The sequence below is a fragment of the Podarcis liolepis genome (genome assembly GCF_965112155.1).
Source record: "Podarcis liolepis genome assembly, chromosome: 1".
NCBI lineage: Eukaryota > Metazoa > Chordata > Lepidosauria > Squamata > Lacertidae > Podarcis > Podarcis liolepis.
This window is the reverse complement of record NC_139554.1, coordinates 24,578,730-24,589,350: the sequence shown is the minus strand read 5'-3', so window position 1 is coordinate 24,589,350 and position 10,621 is coordinate 24,578,730. Positions and strand designations below refer to the sequence as shown.

Here is a 10,621-nt window from a genome sequence, read left to right as displayed (position 1 = left end):
ATCATCATGCCTGCAAGTCTATAGGTTTCTGCCCCAGACAGACAGGCACATTTACAGACTTTAGCATGGGGATCAGTTAACCTAAGGAAGGGAATGGAAGGAAAGATTCATGTCCCCTTCTTGCCCTTGCTGTACGCTCCAAAATGCCTTTCTGGAGGGCCAGAGGGGAATGGTATGACAGGGAATTGCCCAAAGAGTGGTACCCTAAGACATGTTAAAGAGATGCTTCTCATCTCTTCTTCCTACTAGCATCCCCCTCAACCCAGGATTTTTTTTTGGGGGGGGGAGGTGTCACAGGTGAGTGTAGGAGAGGACAAGAAACCATCCTTCAATGCTATGAACTGCCCTGAGATCTACAGATGAAGGGCGGTATACAAATTTAATTAAATAATATTCTCAGAAGAAATTAGTTTCAATGAGTTTCATTGTGCAGCACTATGCATATCGTGTACATAGACTGTAAATAATAGAAGGTGGTGAAAAGTATGCTTTGAAACCTTTGGCATAAAGTTAGTCATTCCCAGATTGCTAGAACTGGGATGAGTTTCATTAATGCTCCTTGTCTTTGATCCCTGCCAGATCACGCTCTGTTAAAGCTCCCATCTCCAAGAATGCAAAATTTGGTGAAGCAATTGGTAGGCTTTGTTACTTCGCGGCAGGACAGCAATGATGATCAGGAAACCAGCACCCCTAGTGCTGTTCCTTGATATCACCGCATGGGAGGGGAATTGGCTACCCCCATGCTCCGTGGACCCCCTGATCAAACTCCCCAACACACGCGCCAGAGTTTTAAAAGGCCAAGAAATAACCTCATTGTGCTCCAAGCAGGCAATCATGATCTCCGATAAGATGACCACGCCAGTTCTCCCAACGCCAGCACTGCAATGCACCAGCAGGGGAGGGTTGGGGGCTGTGGGGTCCGCAGTGCTGTTTGTATGGCGCCGGACTGACTGTATCTCTTCCAAGTATGCTGTCAGATCCAACAGAAAAGAGGAAAGAAGAGAGAAATTATTTAAACTAGGCAACAACGCAACCAAGTACAGGAAGCGACAGCCAAGTAAGTCAGGGCGGCAGAGAGCACAATTGAGAGCGTCCACTGAGAACGCAACGCCACTCCTTAAATTTGCTTATAAGCTACCAGACCCAAATCCACATGCTGCTAATGGATTATAAAGCCCCAAATGGCTCAAGGCCCAAGTATCTGCGGGAGCACCTCAACTCCAATACCAAGCAACTCAATTAATCCTTAAGATTGGGAGAGGGTAGGGAGACCTTACTTCCAGTCTCCGTGAGGATTTGTAGTCAGGAAGCTCACAGTAGGGCTTTCTCCATGGTGAGAAGAAGAAGAGGAGTTTGGATTTCATATCCCGCTTTATCACTACCCTAAGGAGTCTCAAAGCGGCTAACAATCTCCTCCTCCTTCCTCCCCCACAACAAACACTCTGTGAGGTGAGTGGGGCTGAGAGACTTCAGAGAAGTGTGACTGGCCCAAGGTCACCCAGCAGCTGCATGTGGAGGAGTGGGGAATCGAACCCGGTTCACCAGATGATGAGTCCACTGCTCTTAACCACTACACCATACTGGCTCTGGTTTGTTTGTGAGGTCATGACTCTGGTTTGTTCTCCCCATGGAGTGGCATCTGCTCTGCTGCCACCCCCCAAAAATTATTGCTATCCCTCCCTTCTTCAAAAGAACTCATGGCAGAACACAGGAGCATTCCCAGGTTGTGCCCTGGCCAGCATTTGGCCCTTTCAGGACGCTTGCCTTATTATGTACTTTTCAAGACCAGGCCCAGATCACACCAAAACTTGAGCAAAAGTAGGCAAAGCAAAAACAGCGCAAATTCTTTACTTGGCAGATGAGGTACTTCTAGCCACAAAAGACATTTCCATAGCATCTCTTGACACCTAGTTCCCAAGAAAGGATTCATTTACCACAACCAAAGACAAGAAAACGCCTCGGTGACCACCGGTGTGAAATTTACGGCATGTAATGCCTTGAAAGAAAATATTATGAAAATGATATATAGGTGGTACATGACCCCAGTCAAGCTTGCAAAAATATACCATTTGCCTGACAATAAGTGTTGGAAATGTAAAGAAACTGAAGGAACATTCTTTCACCTTTGGTGGACGTGCCCTAAGATTAAGGCCTTCTGGGAAATGATCTATAACGAGCTAAAAAAGGTATTTAAATATACCTTCCTTAAGAAACCAGAGGCCTTCCTTTTGGGCATTGTCGGCCAAATGGTGCTTAAGAAGGACCGGACTTTTTTTATGTATGCGACAACAGCAGCAAGAATACTCATCGCAAAGCATTGGAAGACTCAAGATTTGCCCACGCTGGAAGAATGGCAGATGCAACTGATAGACTATATGGAACTGGCAGAAATGACTGGCAGAATCCGGGACCTGGGAGAAGAGACAGTGGAAGAGGACTGGAAAAAGTTCAAGGACTACTTGCAAAAGTATTGCAAATTGTATGAATGTTAAGATGATGCAGGATAGAAAATAATCTGGCACTAGTAAAATTAGTGGAAAGACGCATGAAAATAAGCTAACCATAAGAACAAGGTTGAAATTTTGATTAACAGCAGGTTAAACTTAAATATCTAAATATTTGAAAATAAAGTTCAAAATTGGAGATATAATTTCTGAAAATTACATAATAAGATTTGAAAGAAGGTGAAGTACTGCTGAATATAATTTTATAAATGGGAACGCAGGAAAGGGAGATGTGAGGAAGTCCGAAAGGAAGGTTTAGGGAAGTTTGGTTTAATGAAAAGTAATTATGCTGTATTTTATTTGCTCTGTGTTTGTTTTTTTCTGTTTTTTCTTTTTTATTTCTTCAAGTTGGTGATGGTGTCTTATGTGTTGGGTGATGTATTGTTTAAAACCTTTAATAAATATCTCGGAAACACTTACAAAGAAACCCTTTTATGTCCTCTGGGCAGCCGTGCTCCGGCCAGTCTGTGTACTGAAGGTGCCAAACTGTTCTCTCTTGCCCCGTGAGGAGGTGCTTGATCTTCAGGCCTGTCGTGGCGTAACAGCCAGAGTCCGTTCTGAATCGGGTGGTGATCTTGAATCTCCCGTACGTCACCGTGTTGTGCCTTGAGCCAAGCCGCGGCCAGTACCGGAAGCTTTTCTCTCGGCATCCCTCCTGGAAACATTAAGCTTCGTCAACAGAAAGCTCCCATGTGCCCTTCCACACAAACATTGTTGTTTCAAATAGGACTTGTGGTTTATTATTTTCAAAATTTTGATCCCGCCTCTTCCCCCCCACCTTCATTCCAGCCTCACAACGATCCTGTGAGGTACCGTATTGGCCCGAATATATGCCACACTTTCTTTCCAAATTCTGACCGTGAAAAGTTAAAGTGTGGCTTGTATTCGCGACCTTACAAAAAAATTGCTTTTGCAATATCGCTGCTGAAACAGACATACGGTAAAGCAGAACAAAAAAATGTTTTACAGTCATACCTCAGGATAAATACGCTTCAGGATAAGTATTTTTGGGTTGCGCCGCTTGCGCAGAGAGTCAAAATGACATCACGTGCATGTGCGGAAGCGGCGAAACGCGACCCACACATGCGCAGGCGCGTCTTACGTTCTATTCAGGATGCGAACGGGGCTCCGGAACGGATCCCATTCGCATCCTGAGGTACCACTGTATTGCCGCTTTGCGAGCTTGAGTGCCTGCGGAATTGTAGCAATTGAATAGCAATTTGCAATTTTAGCAATTGCACGGTAACACTTGTGGGTTTGCAAGATCAAAGGCTTAAATCGGTTTGGAGTTACAATTCTACCAACCGCATCGATTTTCAGCCTGTAACCCAATTTTAAGGGAACGGCTTATATTCCGGTATTGTCTTTTTTTTTTTTTTCCTTAAATTTTAAAGGTGCAGCTTATTTGTGGGTGCGGCTTATATTCAGGCTAATACGGTATGCTAGGGCTGTTAAAGAGGGGCATGTCCCAAAGTCACCCAGGGAGTGAAGATTTGAAGCTAGATTTCCCCGCTAGCCACTAAACTACATGGGCCCTTCTACACTGCCCTGTCAGACCTGGTCAGTCAAAATTAGACTGGAAGGAAAGGGCCATACCTCAGAGGCAGAGGGTCTGCTCTGCATGGAGAATGGCCCAGCTTCAAACCCTGGCTTCCCCAGGTACAGCTAAGACTATCAGTGGCTATTGGCCATGATGGCTGTGCTCTGCCATGTTTCTGAATACCAGTTTCTGGAAACCACAGGAGGGGAGCTCTCAGGCTCAAAACCCTCTTGCAGGTTTCCCATAGGCATCTCGGAGGCCACTGTGAGAACAGGATGCTCAACTAGATGGGCCATTGGCCTAATCCAGCAGGCTCTTCTTATGTTCTTAACTGGGGGAAAACTCTGGAGAACTGTGGTCAGTCAGTGTGGACAATACTGAGGAAGATGGACCATTGGTCCGCCTTGGTATAAGTTAGCCTCCCATGTTCCTTTGGTTGGTACATGTTGTAATATGAGTACTCAGCAGCTGCAAACAAGCAGTTCGATGTTTACATCACATGATGGGTCTGAGCATGGGACAGGAAGTTCCAAGATGTTCTCAGAGTTGTGTTCTCAGTGTAACATGAAACCTTCCTGTTCATAGAATCATAGAGTTGGAAGAGACCACAAGGGCCATCGAGTCCAACCCCCTGCCAAGCAGGAAACAGTTGTTCCTGTACAGTTGTTCCTGTACAGGAGGAGTTAGTCAGTTGCTCAGAGGTTTCTGAGAGAGAAGTCATGCTTTGTACAGTGTACAGACCAGGAATAAAAGTAGAATGAAATAGACTACTTTTTCAGACTGTTTTCTTTCTCCTGCTGCCATGCAAGGGGGAAGGGAGTGTGCACCTCTCCGGAGGGAGGTGTCACTTATTCAAGACCTCCCTGGTCTGTCTGGAAACCAGCCAGGGTAGATCATTGGGAACAGGCCCCGAGCGCCTGGGAAGAGGAGCCAGCCTTTCCCGAGGGGACCAGTTTCCAACAGTACATTCATACATAACCAAGTCGCTTCATGTTTATTATGCTCTTGCACAGAGGAAGTTCGTTCAGAGTCAGGGCCATGAAGACAGCAGTTTCCAAGCTCCCCAGAAGTGTCGCAAGTACCCACCTCTTCTGCAGTCACCATGGCTATAATGGCAACCCCTTGCTCCCACACCATCTGCCAGAAATCTTGGCATGTATTCTGCAAAGGACCTTGGGTAGCAATATAATCCCATTCCATGCCCCCAACGCAAACCTAAGAAAAAGAAATAGAAAAAATGATGCAGGGGATTGTAAGACTTGAAAGAAAACAGCAGCAACAGGTCTGGAAACCAGGCCTTATGAGGAACGGTTGAAGGAGCTGGGTATGTTTAGCCTGGAAACGTGGAGACTGAGAGGAGATAGGATAGCCATCTTCACATATCTCAAGGGCTGTCACACGGAACAGCCATATTCTGTGAATCGCCCTGAGACCTCTGGGTATAGGGAGGTACCGTATTTTTCGCACCATAGGACGCACCGGACAATAGGACGCACTTTGTTTTAGAGGGGGGAGAACAAGAAAAAAAAATTCTCCCCCTCTCTGCCCAGCGCCCCTTCAGTGAAGCGGCAGGAGGCGCTGCACAGAGAGGGGGAGAACTTTCCCCCTCTTGTTTTCCTGCTCTAAAACAAGGTGCCGTTTAAGGTGCGTTCAGGCGGCTACCTTGGAAGCCTGGAGAGCGAGAGGGGTCGGTGTGCACTGACCCCTCTCGCTCTCCAGGCTTCAGGTTCCTTTTGACCTGCTCTTTGGCGCTGGCGGGGGGAAGCCCACCACCAGCCCCAAAGAGCAGGTCAGGGAGCAGCGGAAAGGCGCAGCGGAGAGGCTCCCGCCATAGCCGCGCGTCACCTCTCCAGCCGGGAGAGGGTTGCGGGGGGCTGCTTTAGCCCCGCGCGCGCTCTCCCGGCTGGAGAGGTGACGCGCGGCTATGGCAGGAGCCTCTAAAGCCGCGTGTCACCTCTCCAGCCGGGAGAGGGTCACAGGGCTATGGCGTCTTCGCTCCATAGGACGCACACACATTTCCCCTTCATTTTTGAAGGGGGAAAAGTGCGTCCTATAGAGCGAAAAATATGGTATATAAATTCAATTCAATAAAATAAAATAAAATAAAATAATGGAAGATGGAGCAAGCTTGTTTTCTCCTGCTCCAGAGGCAGAACTCAAATCATTATCTTCAAGTTACAAGAAAGGAGATTCTGACTAAACGTCAGGAATAACTTTCTGACAGTGGAATGGACTCCCTCAGGAGGTGGTGGACTCTCCTTCCTTGGAGGTTTTTAAGCAGAGGTTGGATAGCCATCTGTCATGGATGTTTTTGCTGAGATTCTTCCATTGCAGGCGGCTGGATTAGATGACCCTTGAGTACCTTTCCAACTTTAAAATTCTATGGTTTTGGGAAATACCCAGTGTTTGCCATACTCAGAGCAGACTCACTAAAATCAACAGACCTAAGTAACTTAAGCTATTAATTTCACTGGATTTGTCAGAGCATGGTAAAAATTAGATATCACCCTCTGATTTAAAAATGGAGAGGTAGAAGTCAGTAAGCACAGATCAACCTGTATACCTTTTGTTCCTGCCATATTATTTCCTCTCTTCACATTTAATCCCCAAAATAGACAATTCATACCACCCCAGCATATCATAATGATGAGAACAGAACACAGGTAAGGGCCTCTTCCTTGACTGTTGTCACCTTCACGGCAACTAGAAAGCTCAAAATATGCTTGGCAGAGCCATAACCCTCAGGCAGTATCATAATACGCCTCAGGTCACTTCAGAGTGAAGGAAGGTTGTCTGATAAGAAGGGCCAGCTCGAGACATTTTGCTGCCTGAGGCAAAACAGCAAAAGGTGCCCCCAGGTCAAAGAGAATTGTATGCAAGGCCGGCCTAGATTTTGTTTCTGGCACCCAAGACAAAAAAAAAATCCACAATTGCCCCTCTCTGCCAGTGAAAAATAGAAAAATAGTAAATCAGATAAGTAGAAATTGTTGCCCTTTCAGGATACCTCAAATCAGCTTCCTGAGGCAGCTGCCTCAGTCTGCTTTATGGTAGGGCCCAGGCCCGTGATGAATTCATAATATGGGCCTGCATTGAGTTAGTTCAAAGACAGAGATTCTGAAAAGATCAACTTCCAAGATAATCCCTACTGAGAATAAGCAAAAGGCTCTAAGTTAAAACCTACTTTTTGATAGATACGCTCTGAGGTAGGACAAGTCAAAAGGATCAGAAAATGCAAAGAATGTAGGCTCTTTTTTTCTGCCTAGCCTCACAGAAAATAAATGATGGCAAGTGGCATGTTGGATGTACAGCAGATGTTTTATCAGTTCCTTTTGTCCACTAAGAAAAGTACCATTCTCCAGTGCTGCTGCTCCTCTGCACCATCCCTAACGCCATCCAGTTAAACAAGCCTGTGGCATGCTTTGACTTTTATTTTTTAAAAAACATTTCACAAGAAAGATCACAGATAGGTGAAAGAAATCATTCAGGAAAACAATCCCATTACTTCTTGAGCTCACCTTAATGTGGGATGCATTGATATAACCCGTATTGTTTTCTTTAGTAGGGACCAGCTCTACTCGGGTGTCGTCATAAGGAAGCACATCCTGAAACCTGTTCCTTTCTGCGTTTTCTGGAAGGCGGGCAATTGAACAGTCCCCATCCAGAAGCCTTTTCTTCTGGATCCGCTCATATTCTGTAAACACCATCCCTTGTTCCAACCCTTGTTCCAGACCTTTACACTAGAAAGAAAGAACACGTTTTATTGCTTTTCAACAGATGTCTGCCTCTATTTTTTAATCCCCCCCCAAAAAAACTTTTAAGTTGCCTTTATATGGTGTGCTCTCAAGTAGGCTTATAGAATTTTAAAAACCACACAAACACACACACACACACACAAAATTGATTAAAAAGCTGCTGGTTGTAATGAAACTATTATTGTTGTTTATATCTCGCCTTTTTTCTTGACAGGACTCAAGGCAACTTACATATAAAAACAAGAACCGCAAAGAACATAGAAAAAGAATATTAAAAAGCGGATAAACATTAATAGATTTAAAACTATAGGTAAAGGTAAAGGGACCCCTGACCATTAGGTCCAGTCGTGGCCGACTCTGGGGTTGCGGCGCTCATCTCGCTTTATTGGCCGAGGGAGCCGGCGTACAGCTTCCGGATCATGTGGCTAGCATGACTAAGCCGCTTCTGGCGAACCAGAGCAGCACGGAAACACCGTTTACCTTCCCGCCAGAGTGGTACCTATTGATCTACTTGCACTTTGCTGTGCTTTTGAACTGCTAGGTTGGCAGGAGCAGGGACCGAGCAACAGGAGCTCACCCCATCGCGGGGATTCGAACCGCCGATCTTCTGATCGGCAAGTCCTAGGCTCTGTGGTTTAACCCACAGCGCCACCATAAAATCTGTTTAAAACAACCATCCAGCTCATTAATACTAAGATCCAAAACAAAAACGCAACTTAAGGTTTCTGCTTTATAAGGACCCCCATGGCCATTCTCTACACATCTGCAGAATACAATATCTCAAAACCACAGAGCTGGACCAGAAAGATGTATAAAACCAGTGGCAATAAAAAGCACCTGACACTTTTATTCCAAACTTGGTGCAGAAATAAAACCAAATCCTGATGCCTTTACTTGGATAAAACTTCTGCTTAGCGGCAACCAAGATTCTGCAACTATGGGAACTGAATATGAAACCTTTTTAACATACAGCTCAAAGAAAACATCAAACCGACCCGTTCATCATTTGTTGCTCTGGCAGGTTCCTCCTTCCCTTCGTCTGGCAGCGGCAGCCGAGATAACGTCAGTCCATTTAGAGCAGCTAACTTCAAAGGTCCCATTTTCTTGGCTTCGGCTCTGTTCTTTTTCATGACCTGCTGGAAACAAGGCAACCTGACAATGTGCTGCAGCAGAAACCTGGCTCAAATGAAATTGCTAGGGTGGGTGGCGGAGTGTGGAGGGGAGGGGGCTCATCCCAAGAAGGGAAGAACCGCCAGCCCTTGCCTCCTCTGGCCAACAGAACCCTGCAGAGACTGCAGTAGCTAAGCAACATTCTTTCCACCTGGTCTGTCTTCATTCCTCAGGTTTTCGAAACTTCATAGGAAGGATAAACAGACCTTAGGGAGAAAGGATCGTTGCAGACAATGGACTTTCATGAACAGCCACAGGCTACAGTCCAAAAATTAGTGCAGGACAGCAAAATCGTGCACCCAAGTTGCATAGGTCCCAGTGACTTTTATTATTTTCTTCTTGCCCTTCTTTCCCAGGAGCTCAGGGTGAGCAGATGTGTGCCTGCTGCTTTCATTTATACTCACAAAAACAACCCTGTGAGGTTTTTACAGCTGAGGCTAGTATGTGACTGGCCCAAACTGTGGACCTAGGTCTTCCTCCCCCAACATCAGTATTCTAACTACAGTGGTACCCTGGTTTACATACGTCTTGGTTTGCATACATTTTGGATTACAAACACGTCAAACCCGGAAGTGTGTGTCCCGGTTTGCAACTTTTTTTGGATTACAAACCCATTTTTTTTATTACGAACAATTTTTGTTTGGGAGGCCCCATTGGCAAAAGCGCGCCTTGGGTTACAACCTGTTTTGGTTTATAAACGGACCACCGGAACGGATTATGGTTGTAAACCAAGGTACCACTGTACCACATTGGCTTACAATGAGGTTTGGACAGCCTAAATGTGCACAACTGGAATCAGTTAGCACAGAGCAGGAATGTGGAACCTGTGACCCTCCAGATGTTGATGAACTACAACTCTAATCATCCCTGTGGCTGATGGGAGTTGGAGTGCAACAAACCATCTCTAGAGGCACAGGTTTCCCATTCCTGAACTAGACAAATGGAAATTAAGAGGAAAGTGTGAAGGAACATCTGGTTTGCTTATTTCACAAAATTTATATACCACTTGATTGTAAATTAATAACAATAGCCTGTCAAAGCACTTTACAAAAACACTCTCTTTACTGCCCCCTGACTTCATATACAAAGGTATGCATGGGAAAAATAAAACATTCTGCTACAGAAGAAGCAGATTTCCTACTCTCATTTTGCACAGTAGACACAGCAATTTTTACTGTTTTGCAGAATTGATCCTGTTTCTGAGACAAAGATGTATTCAAAGCATTGTTGCCTTTCAGCCAATATCACATTCTGCAGATTTCCTGCACTTCTGTGGAATACACACAGCCCTAAATACAACCTGTCAAATACCTTTCAACATTTAGCTGCCAGAAATTTGAACGTTTTTTATTGGCAGGCAAGTAACATTTCCTAACCCAGAGTATCCAGCCTTTCAAAGTCTAGAACACAAGCAAAATGGTGAGACTCCTTAGCATTATGCCAGCTGAGCAGGTATGTTGGCAGGAGATCTTTAATATGAAGTAGAAATTAAAGAGGTTATTGGCTTCCAAACACGTCAAGGCACAAAGTTATTGTTTGAAGCGGACTTTATATCCTAGCTTGTTTGGGAGCTATTAACCATATTAACACTCGATGGCATATTCATATGTAAAGCTCACATTACATGCACGCATATATTGTATAGAGTCAGTTGG

The 10,621-nt window shown here is 45.2% G+C and overlaps 1 protein-coding gene across 8 annotated transcripts in view; it reads right to left on the bottom strand.

Moving 5' to 3' along the window:
• The window catches only part of PTPN21 (protein tyrosine phosphatase non-receptor type 21), a 55,655-nt gene that overhangs the window by 4,591 nt on the left and 40,443 nt on the right, over positions 1–10,621 (bottom strand). For 4 of the 8 annotated variants that reach the window (XM_083501202.1, XM_083501204.1, XM_083501206.1 and 1 more), the window contains 5 exons: positions 8,792–8,929; positions 7,560–7,781; positions 5,131–5,259; positions 2,925–3,159; positions 810–970 (listed from right to left, as the gene is read on the bottom strand). In XM_083501202.1, the coding sequence (XP_083357328.1) occupies positions 810–970; positions 2,925–3,159; positions 5,131–5,259; positions 7,560–7,781; positions 8,792–8,929 (885 nt within the window). Of the gene's footprint in view, positions 1–809; positions 971–2,924; positions 3,160–5,130; positions 5,260–7,559; positions 7,782–8,791; positions 8,933–10,621 lie in introns of all 8 variants that reach the window. The other 4 variants (XM_083501201.1, XM_083501203.1, XM_083501205.1 and 1 more) reach the window with 1 other exon arrangement.